Raw genomic sequence first — 23,831 nt, forward strand, 5'->3', positions numbered from 1 at the left:
CAAGAATATAAAATTTCAATGTTACTCGTTGTATGTGTTGGATTACATTTTTATTAAATGTTTAATTTAGTTTTTCCACTGCAATAGTATATAAACTGATTAAGTTTAGTAGACTGATTTCAGGTGATTATTGAGTCTCCAGCAAGAGTCTCCATTCCTGCCAGACCGGTTTTCTCTATTGTGTTTTAAATGAGTCAGATCACTTGATTCTCACCTTTCGGAGCCCAGACGTTGAATCGTTAGGTTGATTGACTTTCACCTTTTGTCTTTAATGGCTATGGGATGGCTCTTGGAATTGGAGTTCCTTGCCAGTATCAGCATGTGAATAGTTATGCTGATTCAATTGGACTCAGAGTAGGGTGTGTTCCTACTTCATTTACATGCTTTGTCCAGAGTCTCCACCTCTATGTAATCCCCCCCCCCTTGGAATATAACTACAATGCATACTGTATTAGATTAGATCATGTTGGACGTTTCTACAGCCGCGTACAGAGGAGTTCTCAATAAAGAATAACTTCTGTTGAACGCGATCCCAACTGTCTCACTGGTCTCTGCTTCGAACAAGAAACAACTTTACAACAGATGGTGCCGTGAGCCGGATGGAGAAAAAGGAAACTCAAAGAACTGAATCTTGAAACTTCAAGCTTTCCAGCTTCCTCCAGATTGAAAACTTCAAGCTCAAAGATCTCATCAAAGCTGACTGAGTCCCAGACTGAATCTTGAAACTTCAAGCTCAAAGATCTCAACAAAGCTGACTGAGTTCCAGACGAATGTTTTCTGTACAACCAAAGACTCGGTGAGTTTCAATCCATTCAAAGAACCAATGCAGACCAGTACAAATGTTTTCCTCTGCGCCGTTCAGAGAAGTAGTTAACAAACAGCTGTAGAGTTTGGTTAACTAAAGATGAGCCTCTAAAAAAGTTTTTCTTTTAGAGATGAAATTTACCCCCTGTTGTTGGCAGGGAAGATTAACAGTTACATGTTAATATTGTGTGTATGCTCTTGCTAGAGAAGACCTATCTGTAAGCTAGATAATTAGCTTTAGAATTAGATTTAGCCTCATGTGCTAATAAGATTGTACCCTCTGTTTGCAAGACAGTAGAGAGAAGTTTTTTTTTTAGTGTTTTGTTTGTGGTAACAGAAATTCACAAAATGTTTAGGAAAAGTACTAGACAGATTACACCTTTTTGGACAGATAGTGAATTTAAGTCTTTGTTATCAGAGCACATGGACTCAATCGTGACTGAGGAAGTCAGATTGAATTTAACAAAGAAATTTAGCATTGATCCAGGCAAAGTTTGGTCAATCGAAGATTGTAAAAAGGTACTAGGAGAAAGTATTCGCAAGAACAGTGTCAAAGGCATTATCTTCTGTCACAGAGAATTCGGTTTAACCCTAGCTACAGAACAGTCTAAGCGCAACTCTGAGCTAGAGAAACAGATCAAAGAGCTCCATGCTAGAATATCTTCGTTGACTAAGAAAGTAAACTGCAACAAAGATGCAGAAAAAACTGATGTGGAAGAAGTTAGTCAGCCTGATAACAATTATCCTGACTTAAAAGCTTTCGTTGAAACAAATGTAGCCATCCAATCAGTAACTGATCAGCCTGTAGATTCAGTGCAGGTTTGTGGGGCTAGGAGAAGATCTCAGGGAACTGAAAGTGTTACTCCGAACTCTTCTGTTGTCCAAATACAAACGGTTGCCAAAACATCTTTAGGTCCTAAGGATATAGATAGACTCTCCCAGAGTTTACCCTCAGCACGTACGAATTTTTCTGAATTTAGAAGAGCATTGTTCAGCAAAATGCATCTTTACGACATGTCGTTGCCGGAAGTCACACAGCTGATGTCACAAATTCTAACTGAATCTGAATTCAACAATTTTGAGTCTGCTGTTACTTCCGAACTGCAACATGTCAGTAAAGGCGATTTGAGAGAAGGTGTTTTGAAAATCCTAAAGAATATCTTAGGACCCAAAATCGATTGGTCGAGAGTTACTAGCTGTGTACAAGAGAAAGAAGAAACTGTGAGTGAATATACTGAGAGGTTCTGTCAGGTAGCGGTAACGTACAGTGGAATAGTGGATGATTCCGAAAGTGTGTTAGCTGACAAAGGAGCTCTAATCCGAATTTGGGCAGATGGTCTTGTAGCTGAGTACAGAACAGCCTTGCCATTCCTAGATATTACGTGGGCTAAAAGAACTCTCAGAAGTAACCTAGAAAGTTTAGCTATTTGGGAAAGAAATTCTGATGTCAAAGAGAGAGTAAGAATTGCAGCAGCATCCATTAAGGTCAACTCAGAGAAGCCAAAGAAACGCAAAAGTCCTAGAGAAGCCAGTTGTTCTTACTGTGGCAAGCACGGACATTTTGGAAATGAGTGTAGGAAAAGCAAAAAGAACTTTAAAGATGTAAATAAGGTTACTCAGCTTCTGCTTAGCCTGCTTGATATTCTGAAGCAGCCTCTCCCCTCCTCGTTAAACTCGTGGGGCAACTTGATACGGTGTTAACCATTTAGGCTGTGAGTGCTTAATTTCCCCAGTAACTCACAACAAAGATGAAAGACTTATTTTTGTTTAATAGAACAAAAGGAAAGTGACTGTCACAGCCTTTGTTTGGGGGACATTCAGAAAACTCACAGCCTTAAATGTTATGCCATAGAATATTGCAGTCAGACAACCATCCTCTGTTAATGATGTCTAGTAGGACTAATGTTTCACTGGAGAATGGAAATGTGCCAATTTTCTCACACACTGTACAGTGTGTACACAACACAGGGACAGAATAGGACACGGACAAGTGAGGTGCCCTGGAAAGAACTGACGCAACAGGCGTCGGGGGCCAATCCAGGGTGAAGACAACCTCATAGGCCTTTCCCCATTTAGTCCATCCTTACCTCACTGGTCCATAGGTGTCAAATAAATTAAGAAATAGGGAAAGAATGAAACAACAACAGCAGACTCTGAATACTGCTACAACCCTAGTGTTTGGACAAATACTGCTCTCTGTTTTTCTGTTTTCTGTCTTACAGTGTGCAGATAAAACTTGATGTCTTTTTCGAGATCCATATGCAACGACTGTCTCATCTGCGTATGAAGCCCCAACCTCAAGAAGACAACCAGACCCACTGCTGAACGAACTATCACAAGAGAAAATGAAAAATACACAACGCAGAAAATTCACGGACCCTAATCGCATGTTCGTTTCTGTGTCAACATGCAATTACAGAAAATCAACACAGAACATGTGCGACTTATGGAAGAATGAAGTCCATGCATGAATACTGCTGGTCTGCCGTTTCTTTGTTTTATTGTGTTACAGGTATGTGTGTATGCCATGATGTCTTCACAAGCAGCATCCTGGTATAAAACATCACCTCAGATTTCCATGAACAAACCTCATGAGGGACGAGTCATCAGAGCGACTCTACGTGACAAATGGACTCTACAGGAAACAGACTTCACAGCTATTCAGGCGCCATGGACTTTCAAGACTTCCACTCTTATGCTACATGGTTTTCTGTGTAATCATGTAGTTTATATGACATTTTACACCCTGCGTCGCAGGTGTCAACAGTTATGGTTTTGAGAAGAACTATGACACTCATGTAAATCAAGGACACAACACAGAATAAGTTATACGTGCCTGTAACTTACACAAGTTACAAGAATTAACTTTTAAGTGTATAAATTTGTATTTTTGTGAGAGTTATTAGAACTCTCAAAGGGGGAAGTGTTGGATTACATTTTTATTAAATGTTTAATTTAGTTTTTCCACTGCAATAGTATATAAACTGATTAAGTTTAGTAGACTGATTTCAGGTGATTATTGAGTCTCCAGCAAGAGTCTCCATTCCTGCCAGACCGGTTTTCTCTATTGTGTTTTAAATGAGTCAGATCACTTGATTCTCACCTTTCGGAGCCCAGACGTTGAATCGTTAGGTTGATTGACTTTCACCTTTTGTCTTTAATGGCTATGGGATGGCTCTTGGAATTGGAGTTCCTTGCCAGTATCAGCATGTGAATAGTTATGCTGATTCAATTGGACTCAGAGTAGGGTGTGTTCCTACTTCATTTACATGCTTTGTCCAGAGTCTCCACCTCTATGTAATCCCCCCCCCCTTGGAATATAACTACAATGCATACTGTATTAGATTAGATCATGTTGGAAGTTTCTACAGCCGCGTACAGTGGAGTTCTCAATAAAGAACAACTTCTGTTGAACGCGATCCCAACTGTCTCACTGGTCTCTGCTTCGAACAAGAAAAACTTCACAACATATGACATCTCTCCTCTAGCTAACTTCCCTCTTCATGCTTCTCTCTCCTCCACTGCCCACACACCCCCTTTCATGTGCACGCGCACTAACCCCCCTACCCCCACCCCCAAATCATTCTTGTCGGTTATTGGCTGGAACACTGTTTGTTAGGCCTATGTTTTGTGGTCCAGGCTGGGACAGTTTGTTTTTCTTGCCGTTTGTGGAGCCTGGGCTGTCTACAGAGACCGCGCTTTTTTTACAGTGTGTTCAGGGGACAGGCAGCTAGCGGATAGTGAGGAGATGTTTGCTGGATGTGACAAAAAATGTTTTGGCCTAAAAAACGTGTGACATCGCTTAGAGCACCTTTAAGATAGGGCCTATTTGGACACACCGAGAGATTTATCCTGAAAGTAACTTTACCTGTTCTGTGTCATTAGGCTGGCTATCCAACACTCTCCGTATGAAAGATGGGACATTAACACCAATAGGCTATTGTCCTGCACCCCCATGATAAAGTCCCTGCACTGCCCTTCCAAACCCCCCACAGACTCTGAGAGGAGCGGAGCATCTGAGACAAAGAGAAGTCGTAATTCAGACTTACCTCAGTATTCTAATCTAGACATTAGCATTACTAAAGTGTTGATAATGAAGGAATTAAATCATTTAGGCTACATGTAGTAATATTTCTGTCATAAAAAAAAAGTTTTTTAACTAAATATTTTACTATTTCAATAGGCTAATTGAAGAATTAAAACGCTTCTTCGGTTTAGGGAAGCTTTTTCCAAGCAAAATGAAATACAAACTTTATGTATATATGATACTCACACATGGTCAGAGGTCACAGCAGGTCCATCTCTGAGATCAGGAGGCATACCAATGGAGTTGTTACTCTTCATAGACACACAGCTTGGAAATGTTTCTCTCTTTCTCTTCCTGCCGATGATACAGAGAAAAAGACAATATTTCATATTGCTTCTTTAAAGTTGATCTGAATGCTCTATAAAACTGTCAATGCTAGTATAACAGTTTTTTAAAAAACATAGGTACTGTTAACAATATTGCTTTAAAATGGATACCTCATCCAATTACAAATTAAATTTAAAGGGGTCATTTGATGGTCCTAAAAAGAACATTATTTTGAGTATTTGGTTTAATGCAATGTCTTTAAATTTTTAAGTTTTAGGTTAAAAAAAGTCATTATTTTACACATACTGTACATTATTGTTGCTCCTCTATGCCCCGCCTCTCTGAAACGAGTCGACTTTTACAAAGCTCATCGTTCTGAAAAGCGCGGTGTGCTCTGATTGGCCAGCGATCCAGTGCATTGTGATTGGCCCAAAAACCTTAAGCGTGTGACAAATGTCACACCCCTTACCATATTTGGAACATCAGCTCCCAAAGCAATAATGACAGGTGATAATGTCAATTCGAAAACCGAATCTGAACAGGAAAATGCAGATGATCAAGCTGATCGATCAACTTTCTCGTATCTGATTGGTAAGGTTTTATTTTATTTGGGACATAATTACTGATTATAATGACTTATACTGTCTTTTAACACGTTGCGCTACGGGTGTGAGAACACTATGTAAACATAAAACCATGTCTGTATTTGTGATTGTAGAAACGACAAGCAAGCGCTACTCTATACTGCTCAAAACTTGCGTTTGAATAGTCAGTAGCAAATTCTTAAAATATGAAAACATACCTACGGGCTGTGTCTGTGAGTTAGAAGCGCCAGACTGTACTTGCAAAGATGGAATTGCCCCACTTTCTAGAATCAGCTTTGTGCACAGCCGGCCTTGTACTCTCCCAGGTTCTGGAAACAGTCCTCCGAAAAATGCGCAGCACACAGTCGAATATTTTGGTTGTACTGTTCTGGAACACTGTTGTAAATAAAGCCTAAGCCTAAAGCCACTGTTTTCTAATTGTGTCCTCTTTTGGAAGGGCAATCTATGGAGCTTATAATATGACAAAATGATTTGAATTTGAATTGTGTAAATTTGAATTATTGACAAGTGCAATCTAACAAAATTTAATTTCATGTGGAATTTTAAATAGTTCTGAATTTGATTTCTTTAAACAAACATTAAATATTTGAAATTTAACGAATTGAAATGTTTTTATGGCTGAATTTTATAGACATGTATTTTCAAACAGCTGTTTTTTGTTCTGAATTCTTAGACAGCAAATATCCAGTTTAAAAAAAAATACAGATTCAAGTTTTAAAGATGAAGAAGAAATTTCTAAAATTCAAACCGCGGAAAATTCAGATTGTACAGAAAGCAAGTCACAGGTCATCCACAGGGAAGAGCAGAGGATCTCAGAAAAGTCGAACGGAGCATTTTGGCTGCACTGCAGTAGTTTTCTGCAAACGTGGTGGTAGTTCAAGAGAATCTGTGTATCATTCATTCAGTCATTTTTTTATTTAATATTAAGAGTAGAAAAATGAGAACACAGCTTGAATATTAGATTTTTAATATTCTAATAATAGTTGCTGCAGTTGCACAGAGCTTATGAAACTTAGCGCATTTATTGCAACCAGGCTACATTTAATTTTCTCATCAAACAACTAGACTAACGAATGGCTCGACACAACGGAAGAGCCTAGACAGGGCTTTCTTCTGTGTAGACCAGCAGTTCTTAAGTGCCATGAAATAATTTGCTATATAAACTACTGTAGCCTATTTTCCGGACTGTAAAGTAATTTTTTTTAAATCATGAAACAAGCTGTGATTTATTCCAAAGTGACTCAGGTATATAGAATGCATTTAACGTCAAATAATCTAAATGTTGACTTTCGGTGCACCAAGAAGTCTATTCGCTGTATTTTGGTTAATTTTTGGTGCGCTAGAAAGATCGTCAAGGAGACCGAGACACTCTAAAGCAGTGCATCATGTTGTTTTATTTATTTTTCAAAGGCATGACATTTTGTAGTCATTTTGAATGTACACAAATAAAAATATACATTTTACTGTTTCGAATGATGTCATATTATCTGTATGACTAAATGACAGAGTATTAAGTTATTTCCCCCCTGCTGTGGAACAAATCCAAGTGATGGCGCCGGGCATCGCATGCTCACACAACATAGTATCAGTTCTGGCATTGCTAAATTGACATCGCAGCATGTTCATTATCAAAATAAAACAGTCAACCAAACATATAAAACGTTATTCTGCTTAATTTAATTGGTCTGTTGTAGCCTACAATATAAAGGGCAAGGCTGTGCCACACAGTCCTACTTGTTATTCCAAACATTTCCCTTGCTGTGAAGATGCTGATTTAGCCTATACGTGTAGCTATATTGGGCCTCGACTGAAGTATGAAGCCTTCTTTATATTAATAGTTAGCATCCAAATGTTACATTGCAAATATGAAAACTTTGGACTGGATGAGAGATGCGCAAACTCAACGTTGGTACAGTTTCAGTTTTGATTAAAGTAAATTCGTTTAGGCTTGGCGCTTAAAATAGGCTTAATGTTGTTTGTAATAAAGGGCACAATAGGCTATGCTACTACGCTGAACAAAATTATAAACGCAACACTTTTGTTTTTGCCCCCATTTTTCATGAGCTGAACTCAAAGATCTAAGACTTTTTCTATGTTAGAACAGCGTTACAAGTGTGCCACAAAATCAACCAATCTGAAAATTAAAGGTCAATTGTGATTGGCTGTTGGTCTCCAATCAAATCGCTAGTAGAACCAAAGCCCGTCTTGTAGAACTATCCATATATATCCATATCCATATATAATCCTTTATTATATGATATCTATGGAACTATCTACAGCATCCCGGAAGCTTACTGAAAAAAAAAAAAAAAAAAAAAAAAAAAATCGAAAAAAAAAATAACTGACTACAGCGAGACTAATGGATTAAAACATATTTTGGTAAGTATTTTTTTTTATTATTAACTTAAAAGTGCCTTGTTAGTTTTGTGTATTATAATGCTGTTGTGTTGTTTATCTTACAATATTATATCTCCTATTGTGACTAAATTATATTTTGACTTATCCTTTTCAAGAATTCTAACGCTAGCACAGCCACAGACAATGTCATCAGATCAGCAACACCTAAATGTCACACCACTTTAGTCACAATAGGAGATATAATATTGTAAGTTAAACAACACAACAGCATTATAAATTATAAGCTGAATCTCTGGAGGAGTGTCATAATATTCCTCTGTCACATATAGCTGTCAATCACCTCACACAATGACCTCACTCTTAAAACTGACATTTTCCGAACAATTAAACAAAATTTGCCCTCCAACTACTAGGCTAATGTCTGTAATGTCTGTGATCTAAAGAAAACCACCATTATAATAATTATTTTAATTATTATTTTTGTGTATTATAATTTATAATACACAAAACTAACAAGGCGCTTTTAAGTTAATAATAATAATAAAAAAACTTACCAAAATGTGTTTTAATTCATTAGTCTCGCAGTAGTCAGTTATTTTTTTCGATTTTTTTTTCAGTAAGCTTCCGGGATGCTGTAGATAGTTCCATAGATATCCTATAATAAAGGATTATATATGGATATATGGATATATATGGATATCTATGGATAGTTCTACAAGACGGGCTTTGGTTCTACTAGCAATTTGATTGGAGGCCAACAGCCAATCACAATTGACCTTTAATTTTCCGATTGGTTTATTTTGTGGCACACTTGTAACGCTGTTGCAAGTTGAGCGAGCGTGTGTGTCAAGAGTTGAGCGCGCACAGAATTAAGAGGTTGAGAGAGAGAGGGGGGGACTTGACAGGAGCGCAGAGAATAAGTTTGTGAGAGAGCACCTGAGTAAACTGCGTGAGAGGGGTTATTATTGCACGTTAATATGGATAATAGCAAACAAGCAAATACATTTATTGAGCACGGAATCGTTTTTTCTTTGCTCAAACGATTTTTTTTTTTTTGTGATTGTTAATTTCTGTTCAAAATATAATGTAATGTGCTTGCAAAATAGAGTTCTCTGTGCTCAAAACTTACAATTACTCGCTCAGGATTGAGGCACACATATAACGCCATAGCCCGGCACTGCCCTTCAACTCACATCACTTTTTTTTAAATCCCTTACAGCGCGAAACATGAGTCCCGCAAACGCGGCGCCGAGGAGCTTGTATGTAATCGGAGGACAAATGGCTCCTTAGTTTCGAAATGGTTTGGGTACAAGGTGATCGCGTTGAAAATAAAGGCGTTTGTCTAGTGTTAGAAGCTCATTTGAAACATTGCCGCGGCTCATTTAAGAAAATGACAGCTCCGAAGAGACGCCGCTTTAGTTTGAGGTAGTGCTAACAATAATAAAGAAAGATGATGATCATCATCACCTTACATCATAGATGATGTGCTACTAAAGTATTTAAGCACTGTATCACACAAGTTGCAACTTACATCTGTGTCATTCTTTTTGGTGAAATGGTCCCACACACTACTTTTCTTTGCACGCTTCATCCTGTCGTCTGCCCTGGCTCTAACCTGGAGTGTTTTAGCCTTTACTTTTCGCAAACCTTATGAGCGCGCGAACCCAAACGCTGTGACCTTGCGCCAAATGTTTTTATTGGTTTATTAAGTACAAAGAGGCGAGTATGAAAAATTGAGTGTGAGGGATTTGTTCACTTCACACAAAAAGATATTGGAATGAGATGGCTAACTGTAGTAGCGTTTAGTCCACTGTCTGTAATAGCCTAATTTAGAGATCACTTTTTTTTTTTTTACCGACTATCGACAGCTTTGATCGGTTAACGTTGATACGGTCAACCATCGGTCAAACGGTCATCGGTTAACATCCCTACCATAAAGCAAGTCAAATTTGTAGTTTCTTATGTCTCATTCGAACTACAGATCCGCTACCTGATCTGGCAAACTTGCATAGTGCGGTTATAGTTGATAGAGGGTCGCAAAGCGAATGCAGAAGTGCCGTTCACCCTGTTACCAGTTGATGAACCACTGAAACGATTTTAGAAACATTATTTTAAGGTACAAAATAATATTTGCTGTTGCTTTAACTTTTATAAAAGCATATCTCTTAAGGTTTGACACTTTGAGCTTTGTAACTCTGCAGATCTTATACTTGTACTAACAGCTACATAACATACTAAAGAAAAAGGAAAACAAGAAATCGCATCATATGACCCCTTTAAGAAAACTAACCAGAGCCAATGTGCATGTACAATGCAACCTGAATGAGAGAGATACAACTGGGACCCCAGCTGTCTGAAATCCAAGTTGCCAAGACAAAACCTGATTTAAATAGGCCCATCAATAGATCAATGTTAACCCTCACTGCAATACACTTTGATAGTGTGTAGACCTAACTTGCATCACATATCAGGATTTGAAGTAACACTTTTACAATAACAATACTTGAGTAATCATGTACTAATACCTGAATTAATAGTTACTTCATGAATCATGAACTCATGATTAGTGAAGATGTGAATTAATCATGAACTAATATGAATTAATCATGAGCTTTACCGTGTACATTTAAACGACAAAAATACCAGTTAATTACTGTACATAACCTCCTTAAAAATCCCAATACAACATACATGCAAACATGTCTTTAATTATTAATTCGGTTTACCAAAGCAGTCAGATTAAAATGCCAGCAAATTAACTATAAAAATCAGAAAACGGTTGAGATCAAATAAAAATTATTAGTGGTAGTTATTAGGCAAGGCAAGTTTATTTATATAGCACATTTCATACACAATGGCAATTCAAAGTGCTTTACATTATTAGTCTATTTTCCACGTTTGATTAGATGGATCTGTGTAATTAATGGCCAGATAATCATGTGCCATTCCAATTATTTGTCACAAAGCTGCAGGTGGCAGATTATGATTTTACAGTTTAAATTATGACAGTTATTATTAAATCACATTTAATTCAAATTCAGAGTACTACGTATTCCTCCTTACGGAGTGTGATTGATTTAGTTTACCCCTAAATGTTAATTAATGCATTAACTATCAAACATATACTAACATGTAGATAAGGCTGCTGTGAATCATGCATGAATCCTTATGACTCCTGTCATAGCCAAGGATCACTCTTCATTGCCTCATGATTAGTATATACTGTATCTTCAAGAATCATGTTGAAGTAACTATTAAAACAGGTATTAGCACATGATTATTCATGTTCTGTTTTTGTGAAGTGTTACTGGATTTGATTAATATAATCAGATCTGTTTAAATTTTTATGGGAAAGCAGTAAAAGAAGGGAATCCCTTTCCAGCGGCACACTTGGCAAACACAGCAGGGCAGAGCAGGAGCACAAGTCCTATTAGGGTTGCCAACTGTCCCGTATTAACCGGGACGTCCCGTATTTTGGGCCTAATTTATTTGTCCCGTGCGTGACCTCCCTTGTCCCGTTTTTTGACTAGCCTACTACGCTGATCTAACCACTGACTGATACAACAGCAACAGCAGCAGTGCTGATCACAACACCTGTCATCATCCAATCACAGCTTTTTTTAAATCATTGTTTTGAGACAAATCATTGTTTGATTTGCGAACATAATCCTCTGCCGTCTGGTCGCTTCCGCTTCAAGCCGGACTTGTCTCGCGCTAACGGTAATTCCCTTTCACTGTCCACGTTTTGATTTCGGCAAATCAGTTTTGGCGAATGCAAACAAAGTCCAACATCCAGCCACGCAAGAATAAATGTAATCTACCTGAAGGAATAATATGCTCAAATACATTTCTGATTATTATTAATGTTTAAAACAGTTTTTTTTTTTCAGGATTTCTTTTCTTTGATGAATATAAAGTTCATAAGAGATTTATCTGAAATAGAAAGCTTTTGTAACATTATAAATGTCTTTACTGTCACTTTTGATTAATGTAATGCATCCTTGCTGAATAAAAGTAGGCAATTACTTTCTTTAATTTCTTTCCAAAAAAAAAAAAAATCTTACTAACCCCAAACTTTTGAACTGTAGGCATAGTGTATAAAAAAGCTTTCTATTTTAGATAAATGCTGTTATTTTGAACGATGGTTTGTTTGTAATGTAATTTTTTTATGTATGACATTAAAATTATTTTTAGAATTAAATTGTACATAAATAGGTTAAGCAATACAAATGTGTTTATGTCTGATAACCTTTTAAACACAAACTTAACTGCAGACACTGAAATGACGTACACTGTGTGATACAGTACAAATATTTTGAGTGTCCCTCATTTTCCTATAAAGAACCACGATTGTCCCGCATTTTCCTTTTCTGAAGTTGGCAACCCTAAGTCCTATTGAGGTCACGATCAAGGTCAGAGTTCACAAACTACTGAAAATGGTGTTGGTCAGTGGTTCAGAACTGTGGCACACAGCACTAGCCTGTGTTGTTTTTATTTTGCACTTTTACAAAATAATAATAATAAAAAAAAAAAATGCTATTCATTTAAATGGTTATTTTCTCCATGTTTATATTCTAATTTCTGCTTACAACTTTAATATATCTTTGTGTGTCTATCAGACTCATTCATAGCCCACATATATAATAAGTAATGTTCTCTTTTAACCCGAAACAAAAGTTTCCAGCCAGCGCCTGCACTAGCAAAAGTTTCACAGCCCCCAGAATATTTTGGTGTATGAATTTCTGAACATGCAATATATCAAAAGGCTTTTATAATGACCTGTATATTTAAAGGATTGCTATCATGGACATCCAAAAGAGAAATGAGAGTGAAAAGCACTAACAAAAAAGAGAAAAATATTTATCAAAGGCCTTGCCCATTCTTTCTTCACAGTAATGTTCTTTACATCATGATTATTAATACTGATGATGTACTTGGTATTAAAAAAAGTTTCAGTTTCTTTCTGAAGAATAAAGGCTAATTATAAAGGTAATCTTTCTGTATAATCTTGGTTATTGAGTAAAATGTTCCACCCTACATGATTACACTCAGAGAGGGTCAAAGGGCACTTCTCAATTTCTGAATTCAGGGGACTGAAATACAGAGTTGCACATGATACTCACACAGGGTCAGAGGTCACAGCAGGTCCATCCCCGAGATCAGGCACGCAGTCAATAGATAGAGATGCTGTTCTCTTTCTCTGCTTGCTGATGATGCAGAGAAAAATACATTACTATTTCATATTGCTTCTTTGAAGTTTATCTGGATGCTCTATTAAATGAACCCTTTAAAAAAAAAAAACATTTTATTCTAACTTCACGCATTCTTTTATTATGAACACTTGAATGTGGGCAAGTTCAATTAAAAAAAGCAACATTTGACTACATCTGGATGGAGTACACAGATGGAGTAGATCGAGTCCATCAACAGCTTCATAGTCCTATACTGCCCTACAAAGGCAAAAGACCTTAACTCACCAGAGTGTGAAACTGAGAAAAATGACTTTAAAGTTTTTTTGTTGTCCAGCCAATTGTATGATAGGTAGGACACTGAAAATTTGCCAAGTAGTTGTCATAATGAATATATTTATCTACATTAAAAAAAATTGAGCTCAAACTTGACCTTTGACCCTTATTCGGAAGTTACTGCATTCTGCCTTTGCATAATCTGCAAAACAATAATGGCTCATACAAAGGCAAAGTACCTTAACTTCTAATTTATTGACCATTTTGACTTTTATCACTCTATAAAACATTTCTATGATAACAATGATAGTCTTAAAATAACATTTAGTGAGTTCTGTTTAGAAGGCTTAATATTACATCAATAGAATATTATAAAATAAAAAATAATGAGAAGGCTACTGTACTGGATCGTTTTAAAAACTTTATCAGTGTTCTTAATTTAAGTAAAAACACTAAACACTAAAGAAGAAGTTAAAGTAACCTTTCACAAATATTTCTTACATTTGAAAGATTTGATTTGACACACACACACACACACACACACAGGCGCCTCTGTTTTCTGACGTGCTCTCTGCTTGCCGTTGCGGATTGAGGAACGCGCTGATTAGCCGGTTTCATATGTTGTGTGTGCAAAGATAAGCGCCAGTAAATTTAAAGTAGGCTATATGCTTATAACGGCCCAAAAAACAGGACATTTTCGTCACTTTATAAATTTTTTTAAAAAAACAGCCACGATGGCCAGGACAAGACGTGAAACCATGACATGTCCTGGGAAAACAGAACGTTTAGGTCACCCTAATTTTAACTGTTTAACCTGACGTCTGCCTACTAATAGCCTACCCACAGCGACACTTAAAATGTCAACCTCCGGACAACTTGCACTTTGATAGATTTGTTTGTTTGTTTGCGTGGTAATGTTTTCTCCTCCCTTACTTATCGTGAGACGTCCCCAACCCACTCGCGTTGTTTTCAATTACATATAGGCATTAACGCTACACCGTAACTTCAGCGCGGCAAAAATTTAACGTTGTTAAAACAAAGGCAGAGTGCCTTAACTCCAACTGTAACTTGATTCCAGCATTCCGGAGTGCAGCGGAACAAAGCTAAAAGACCGTAACTGATGTTAAGGGCTTCTGCCTTTGCTTTCCCTCTGCTTTTGGAAGTTATGACAAAAACAACATCTTATTTTTAGCAGAAAAGAACAAAATTGACTCAAGATATTTTTCCACATGATAAAACTGATGTCCATTGTTCCAAAAATGGCAATAACTAATTTTGACCAAAATTGAAGTTAAGGTCTTTTGCCTTTGCACGGCAGTATAGCTCGTCCTGGGTCGACATTTCACGCTGTAACATTAAAGGAGAACTCCGGTCAATTTTAACATTGAGCTCATTTTTTTGTAAATTTGGAGTGCTGTCAATACAGAGAACAACGACAAAAATCGGTGTTGCCTACACCGTGTTATCCTCTTTTTAAAATTTGCACCCTGTTGACTTCAATGGGGCAAGTTTTAAACCTGCTTTTAGCCTCTTAACATCCTTGATGTGTCATTACAAGTGCCCAGCCAATGTGAGTGATTCCTTCAGAGTGAACGCGTGTGAATCTGACTGCAGTAGATGTGAAAGATATGAATAAAAATTAAGTTAATTCAGCCAGCGCTCATACCTGTATTTACATCCTGTTTTCGGTTGAAGTCCAAAGTAGTCGATTGTCGAGTTCACGCGCGTGATCATAGGTAACTAAACATATGCGCGTGAACTCAACAATCGACTACTTTGGACTTCAACCGAAAACAGGATGTAAATACAGGTATGAGCGCTGGCCGAATTAACTTCATTTTTATTCATATCTTTCACATCTACTGCAGTCAGATTCACCCGTGTTAACTCTAAAGGAATCACTCACATGACCTGTGCACTTGTAATGACACATCAAGGATGTTAAGAGGGTAAAAGCAGGTTTAAAATTGAAGTCAATATGGTGCAAATTTTAAAAAGAGGATAACACGGTGTAGGCAACACCGATTTTTGCCGTTGTTCTCTGTATTGACAGCACTCCAAATTTTAAAAAAAATGAGCTCAATGTTAAAATTGACCGGAGTTCTCCTTTAAGCAGTTTTGATTTATATGCGGTTTAATGTTGATGATCGCGTTATTTTACATATGCATCTGCCTACATATGATATCACTTGTTATTTGCTTCTCCTTCGCCTGTGTTTTGATCAGGAGATTCTGTACTCTTTCAGAGGGTGTCAAAGTTTTCAAGTCTTGAAAAGGTCTCTAAAAATTTCTAGATCATATTTTATTGCTGTTATGCAGATGTTCTGTGCATGTTTCATAATTAATTAATTTATAATTAAATCCATAATACATGTATACTATTTGAGGTACAATTTAAAATGTGAATGTGATGTAAATTAATTTGTTGGTCTTTAAAACGTAAGGTGCAAGAATGCGTCACTTTAGCGGAAATGACGAACTACTGCGTCGCCCCCCGATGGACTGATGATGAGCGGACACCTCATGAGGCTTTGCTAAGTTGCATTTAAGTTTAAAATCAGTGATTCTTATGTCAAAGAACAGCAAATAGGATTTTCGTAAAACAAAGGACTCAAGGACCTCTTTATTCATTAAAAGCAGCCAAACAAGGTATTTGTTTCACTTGTTTAATGTATTGAAAGCATTATTTTGTATCTCGTTTTCTTTAAGACTGTGTTGACTGCATATCTGCTGATGTGTTTGTACTATGTTCATGTATGAATACAAGAACAAGAAAGTAGACGAGAATAAGAATTTAACGCCCGTTTCAAGGAACTGACCTGTATCAGTGTTGTTGTGAAGACAGCTACACATATTGGGCCCTATTTTAACGATCTGAAACGCAAGTATCAAGCGCGAAACACAAGTAACTTTGTGGGCGGGTCTTGGGCGCTGTTGCTATTATACCGGCGGGATAAATGACTCTTGCGCCCGACGCAAATCTAAAATGGGTTGGTCTGAAGCATCTTCATTACTCATAGGTGTGGTTTGGGCGTAACGTGAAATAAACCAATCAGAGCGACATCTCACATTCCCTTTAAGAGCAGGCGTGCTTGTTCTAAAGCGGATTGCTATTATAACGGCGGATTTGCCAGGCGCGCGTAAGGAGCGGTTCACAGCCGAGGAGACCGACGTTCTCGTCAGGGCCGTAAAACACAGAGAAGTGACATTGGGGATGGAGAAACACACCCAATTTAGTTTCGGTTAAACAGGCGTATAAAAATTTGGGTAAATGTGTAAGCTAAATTTATGCCTATTTTTTCACATCTTCATGGACACAACAATGATTTCCCTTGTGTGTTAATATTTTTCCTTGTAATAATGTATGGTTTTCTAAAAATGAGAACTGCTGCGTCTGTGTGTAGATGAGATAAGAAAAGTGCACATGCTACATTGGTTATGGCCAAGTATGTGCCCTTAAAATAGCATATGAATAACATGCGCAACGCGCCACTGACTTTAGACTAGGTTTTTCCTGGTCAGTGGCGGTATTGTTTTCTAAACCTGCAAAATACGTTTGCGCCTGCGCTGAACCTCCCCTGGGAGCGCTAATGCATTTGCTAGTTTGCCGACGTGCGTCTGTGGAGGGAAAAGTCCGCTGTGCGCGGGTGCAAAATAGGAACGATACATGTATCGGTGTACAAACTCAATTGAGCTGGGTGCAAGATAGAGCCCATAGTCTCACATACAAGTAGGGCTGAACAATTAATTGCATTTGCAATAATATCGCGATATGATAAAACGCACTGTTTTAACCACAAAGGCTGCGATTACACCCTGGTCACGTGACACCCGAGAGAAAAGCAGTCTGCACAAGAAGCAAACTTTGCACGCTATGTATATAGGCCTGGTATACAGGAAAGAACAGTTTATGTTAAATCTATCTAATATTGGGTTGGTCATACAATAGGGGTGGGAGAAAAGATTCTCTCTTTCCAACGATTCTGAGCTTAGTTTTTAACCCTTGACGACCAATGACGCTGCGTGTGTTTTAGAAACACCTGTTTTCAGCTTGCTTCCAATTCCTCTCTCTCACACACACACACACCAATTCAACTTTTTGTAAAATAATCTTTCATAAAGTTCAGAAAGGCTGAAGTGAATTGGTGTGAGAAACACGCGCTTTGCTTGATGTTACTCTTGCTGTAATTTCCTTAAAAATGCTCTACAAAAGCATAATTTATGACGTTTGAATGCAGCGGGGTGGGCTTATATACTAAAAATATGAAACTCACAAACAGATGGCTGATTTAAACTTCAAATTCTGATGTTCGCTTTGTGAAGAGCACTCGCTCATGAGGCTGTGCATGACTGTGTTTAAATGCAGCTAATTTAATCTCATAATGCTTTACCAGATCTTATATTTCACAAGAGATTTGTGCATTAGTGTGAATCCAGCTTATTGGATCTCCTGATGTCTATGATGTCATCATTAATAATAAAACAACAGTAAAGAAGAGAAAAATCACTCACAGCTCTTCAAAGGAAAACGTTCAGATATACTCTAAAATACTGAAAGCACTTTGTTTACTGCGATTTTGAGTTTTATTAATAAGATTAATGAATAAGAATAAAAGCAGATCAAGAATAGTTTGGGAATTGGATCATGACTCCCAGAATCGGATCGGATCATGATGAGATGCCTATGATTCCCACCCCTACTATGATTTATTGCTTGTCTTTGTTGAATAATATAGAAGATAAGAGTTTAAAAAAATATTAAAATCGCATGTTAAATCGCTATATTGGTTAAAAAAAATAAAACATTTATAAAATCACAATTAGATTATTTTCCAAAATCATCCAGCCCTACGTATGTCACCTGACACCATCCTCTGATCATTAAATCACTTCAGTGGAACTCAGTGGGTGACCAGCATCTTTTCTTTTTGTCTTTTAAAGTGATTTACTTTTCAGAGAAAACCTCAGTGAGTGATTCACCATGTTTCATTCAATAATTGCACTTCCACTACTCACACAGAGTCAGAGTTCTCAGCAGGTCCATCGCTAAGATTAGGCGGCAGACCAATGGAGTTGTCACTCTTCATAGACACACAGCTGAACTCTGGAGATGCTGCTCTCTGAGTGTGAACAGAAGCCTCCTCCTCGCTCTCCTCACACACACTCATTCCACAAGAAGTTTCCTCCTCCTCTCTCACACTCATTTTACAGGCAGCCTTCTGCGTCTCTTCCTGCCAGATGATATTTGATTTCAGGCCTGTATGAGGAAGAGAACATACACTGAATTTTGACATGATATTAAAAAAAATTAAATAATAATTTGTGGGTTTTCCTAAATCATCCTATTTAATTGGGTATCGTTTTAATAGTACCACTAATTCACTCCACTGTTGTTACAGCTTAACAACATGTAAGATGTTGGTGTTTTGTTTGTGATTAATAAAAATACAGACTTTGCTCTTGCTTGTATTTGTTTTCATACAAAACTGTTTTATGCATTGTTTTAATGCAATTTTTTTTTTTTTTTTTTTGACACTAACAGCACAAGCAGCTCCAATCATTAGTAAAGGTTTTTATTTATTTATTTTTATTTTTTAATTAAACTATTTAGAAAGTACTTCTTATTTTAAAGTGTAACAATAAATTTGGGGGTCCTAAATGGGGTTGGTCGTGTGTTGGCCTTTCTACAGATGAGATTCTGGTACAAATAATCAATTCTGGTATAGGTCAAATGTGTATATCAAATCATGTTAGATTATTTGATTTACTGTGTAATGGGTATTTTAAATTTAAAAAAAAATTAAATAATAGCTTTTGGTCTATTTAGTCACTTGTGGACCACATAACCATCAGGACAACAGTGATGTGTGAACTGAATTTGGCAACAATGCAGTGTATTAAAGTGAAGTTATTGAATATATTTAATAATAAATAAAAAACATACAAATTATGCAAAAATATTTTTTTTCCAAAATAAGTGTTGTAGTATAACCATCAGGACAGCAGAGATGTGTAAACTGAATTTGGTGACACTATAGACCCCTTTTGCGCCGACGTCACAGCGTACACAAACGGACAACTGGAGGCGGCTAATACAAACCAGCACAGATTCGGCTACATAAGGAGCTTAAATTATTATTGTTATTAAATGTCATCTTGTTGTGTTGTTGGGTGCAAGAATCGGAGTACAGGCTCCAATTTTAAATTTTATCACATAATGTTTTCTAAATTATTGTGATTATTTGTGAATCATCTTTTGTATACATTGTTTTGATTGATTGTGACTAGACTTTTTGAAGAACCTGGTAAGAAAGTGTAATCAAATACATAGTTAAAAAATGAATATGCTGTATCTGGAATTTTTATTTCTAGAAAATATTCACATCATTAAAATTGCACCGTAATGTCACGCTTTACATTATCGTCTTCTGTCTGGCCTTGGCGCTGGCTAGGCAGAACTGCGGATCGCAGGCTACCACACAAGTCTTGTGACCATTTAGGACAGTTATAGGCATCTAAATATTTATATGCCCTCAATTTCTTCTTTACCCTCGGTTTCTCTATCAGGTAGGTGTAGAAGTCAGGCCACTCAACCGGAGGTAGCGTTGACATTAATTCTGTCAGATCGTCCATCCATTGAATGAGCGTGTATGCCGGGTCAGCCAATCTGGTTCTGTCCGTTAAAATTAACTTTTGCAAATAACAATCGCGGTCCTGGACGGTGACCTTACACATTAAGATAAAATCGGATTTCCTCCAGTCAGTGTTAAAAAAAAAGCTAACAAAACTTGCAAACTAACGTTAGTGAAGCGGCCAGAGGGATCTTTCTGCCTCTAGCTAAGCCCCGCCCACACAAAATACATCACAATGTTTACCAACTGTAAAAGGGTCTATAGTGTGTGACATTGAAGTTATTGACTGTTTTTGTAGTAACTATTTAACCCTTGTTTTGTGTTCAAAACCCTATAATTGTGATGTTCCCGGTCAGAAATGACCGGCTTATAAAAAGTAGCTTATAAATCACTTGTTATGCTTTAAAGGTCCTAGATCATGTCATTTTTACAACTCACAAATTTTAAGGGCCCTATCTTGCACCCAGCGCAATTGACTTTGTACACCAATATCACCCAATATTGAATTAAATATTTTTGTAAACTTGTTTTCTTTCAATTAGGACTGGTTTTATATTTCTGTTAGCATCTGATTAATCTTTTTGGCATCTTTTTTTTTTTAAGTAAAAAAAATAATAATAATAATTTTGGAAATATTGAATAAAATATGATAAACTAGTTGATCACACTAGTCTACTTTAATGTTTCACCAGGAAGTTTGTTTTGAAAAACTTATTTTGTACAAAACGGCACAAAGTTATACTTGTGGTGTTCCCGCTCAAAAATGGCCGGCCATTGAAAGTGAATGGGAGAGACTGAAAATAAGAGAATATTTCGTTTTCAGGAGCATGTTCATTATGTTCATGTACACATGTGCATGTGTGCTTGCAAACATCAAGCGCTTGGACCTATATGTGGATACATGCCTACGCTACCCAAACACACACACATTAAAACACAAACTATTGAGTATTACACAGTACACACATTCTTTTTCACAGAGAGGAATTTGATCCTACCCTGAACTGCATCTAATATCCATTCATCCATCTGACATTACTACATTCACACACACACACGCATGCACAAACTGGATTTAGTCCGCAGTGACCACGTTTTAAAATAATCTTTCTTTCATGTTCTTTGTTTCATCACAGTTTTCAGACAAAATATTATGACATTGTTTTGGGACTAAAATGTACAAATATAGATGTTATAGCCACATATAAATGCTTCATAGTGTTTGCTTGTCATTCATTCTGTAGCAGCACAATGGCGAAGAAGCTCTTCATCAGATCATTGATCACGACGCTAGTGAGGAGGGGGCGATGCAGAATGAATCTTGCAGTGAAGGAGCATTAGAAGATGTAGGCTATCAGAAGAAGGCGGCACCTCATGCTACAGACCTTGAAACAACTGATGAGCAGCAGTCTTCTAATGATGTTACGCTGCCCAGCTGATGTTACGTTACATTCTGGTCGAAAGATGGAACTTTGTCCTGGTCTTCATCCCCACCTATGAGGCAAGGTAGTTTTTTTTTCCTGAGATTCATCCTGCATTGCGTCCTCGTCACTTGCACAGTGATCTGATGAATGATCTGATGAAGAACATCATGCACAGAGAGCTTCTTCACCATTGTGCTGCTAGAAAATAAATGCCAAGCAAGACACTTGGAGGCATTTAAATGTGTCTGACTCTGTGCTATAACATCTTTATTTGTAAATTGTCATATTTTTCTGTGTGAGAACTTCAAAATGTCATAAAATGTTGTCTGAAAACTGTGATGAAACCAAGAACATGAAAGAAAGATTCTTTTGAAACAGGGTCACTGCGGACTAAAACCAGTATGCCAGTTTGTGTGTGTGTGAATGTGGTAATGTCAGATGGATATTAGATGCAGTTCAGGGTTGGATCAAATTCCTCTCTGTGAAAAAGAATGTAACACTCAAAATAGTTTGTGTGTTTTAACGCAAGTATGTATGTGTGTGTGTGTGTGTGTGTGTGTTAATGTCAGATGGATGAATGGATATTAGATGCAGTTCAGGGTAGGATCAAGTTTCTCTCTGTGAAAAAGTGTGTAGTACTCAAAATAGTTTGTGTTTTAACGTGTGTGTGTGTGTGTGTGTGTGTGTGTGTGTGTGTGTTTGGGTAGCGTGTGTATGCATGTTTCCACTTTCCACACATGCACAGGTCCAAGGGCTCGGAATTTGCAAGCACACATGCACATGTCATGTGTACATGAACATAATGAACATGCTCCTGGAAACTAAATTTGTCTCTTATTTTCAGTGTCTCCCATTCACTTTTTTAATGGCCGGCCATTTTTGACCGGAAACACGTATAACTTTGTGCCATTTTGTACAAAATAAAAACATTTCAAAACAAACTTCCTTGTGAAACATTAAAGTAGACTAGTGTGATTAACAGTGCATTTTTTATATATATTTTATTTAATATTTCCAAAATTATTCATAAATAATGATTTTTTTTACTCAAAAAATGAGATGCCTGCTCACAGATAAATGAGGTCTTCGATTAATCAGATGCAAATAGAAATATAAAGTCCAGTACCAGTCCTGATTGAAAGAAAACAAGTTGACAAAAAGATTGAATCCAATATTGAGTAATAATATCATAACAAGTGATTTATAAGCTATTTTTGTAGGCCAGTCATTTATGACCGGGAACATCACAAGTGCAACAAGGTGGCAGGCTTGTCATCTAAAGGCTTTGGGAATGCTTTGACGCACCAAAGAAAATGTAGACTTCAAACAGTTTAGGGTTGGGGTTAGGATTAGACATCAGGTGCTGACTTCAACGAGGTGCGTAATAATTTAGCAGAGGGTCGAAATTCGGCACAACCCCGGAATGGTATTTGTCATTGATTATACATCATGAGGGGAGTAAAGTGCATTATGTTCAATTTCAGAATCACCCTCAACCATAGTCGATGTAAACTAGACCAGGGATTGAAATAAAATTGCCTGATACATGTTCCGGTTAGAGGAAAAACAACTGCGGAAGTTTGACCAGTTTCAGCCATTTTGTGAGTGCAACATGCCTACTTTGAGTTTGACAGTCTTAGACGCAAATGATCATGAGGCTATTATTGCAGCTATGAAACGTTAAAATTAACTTACCGTATCATGTGAAGGAAGGTATTTTCTGAATCTGAATCCTCCAAAATGGCACCTAACGTTAGTCATCTGAAACTGAGACAGACAGGTGAGTGTTTCCACCAGAGAATGTCTAATAAGGCGAGAAGTTTCACTCTCAGTACACTTCCGGCTTCTGAACTGGTTGCAGTTCCACTCTGGTTCCACATGAGGGCGCTCACAGGACGAGTGCAGAATGAATGTGCGTTCAAGTCCTCCTGGTAAGTTCGTACGTACGAGGTGGGAAGTCGTGCTTATAACGGCATGTGTGTTCAAGTCACTTTCGTCGGAGCAAAATGGCGGAGTACTTTCTCTTAATTAATTACACAAAAATACAGTAAGGTTGTTAAACTCTTGTTCTAGAAAATGAAGAACAAAGAAATGTGCATCAGGTGTACTTTGTATTTTTATGTTTTTAATTAATTTATGAAGCCACTGCCAACACATCCTTACATGTTGCATTGTTATATTATAATACT

The 23,831-nt window shown here is 37.2% G+C and overlaps 1 protein-coding gene across 2 annotated transcripts in view; it reads right to left on the minus strand.

Annotated features, from left to right (window-relative positions):
- The window catches only part of LOC311086060 (NLR family CARD domain-containing protein 3-like), a 61,370-nt gene extending 37,632 nt beyond the window's left edge, over positions 1 to 23,738 (minus strand). Inside the window, exons 1-4 of one of the 2 annotated variants that reach the window (XM_084118738.1) lie at positions 23,338 to 23,738; positions 18,603 to 18,843; positions 13,245 to 13,328; positions 5,078 to 5,185 (exon numbers count right to left, since the gene is read on the minus strand). In XM_084118738.1, the coding sequence (XP_083974864.1) occupies positions 5,078 to 5,185; positions 13,245 to 13,328; positions 18,603 to 18,790 (380 nt within the window). In that variant the 5' untranslated portion in view covers positions 18,791 to 18,843; positions 23,338 to 23,738. Of the gene's footprint in view, positions 1 to 4,672; positions 4,821 to 5,077; positions 5,186 to 13,244; positions 13,329 to 18,602; positions 18,844 to 23,337 lie in introns of those variants that run through there. The other variant, XM_084118739.1, reaches the window with a different exon arrangement.
- Positions 23,739 to 23,831: the final 93 nt, after the last annotated feature.

This window comes from Abramis brama, assembly GCF_963993115.1.
Source record: "Abramis brama genome assembly, chromosome: 1".
NCBI classification, from domain to species: Eukaryota; Metazoa; Chordata; class Actinopteri; order Cypriniformes; family Leuciscidae; genus Abramis; species Abramis brama.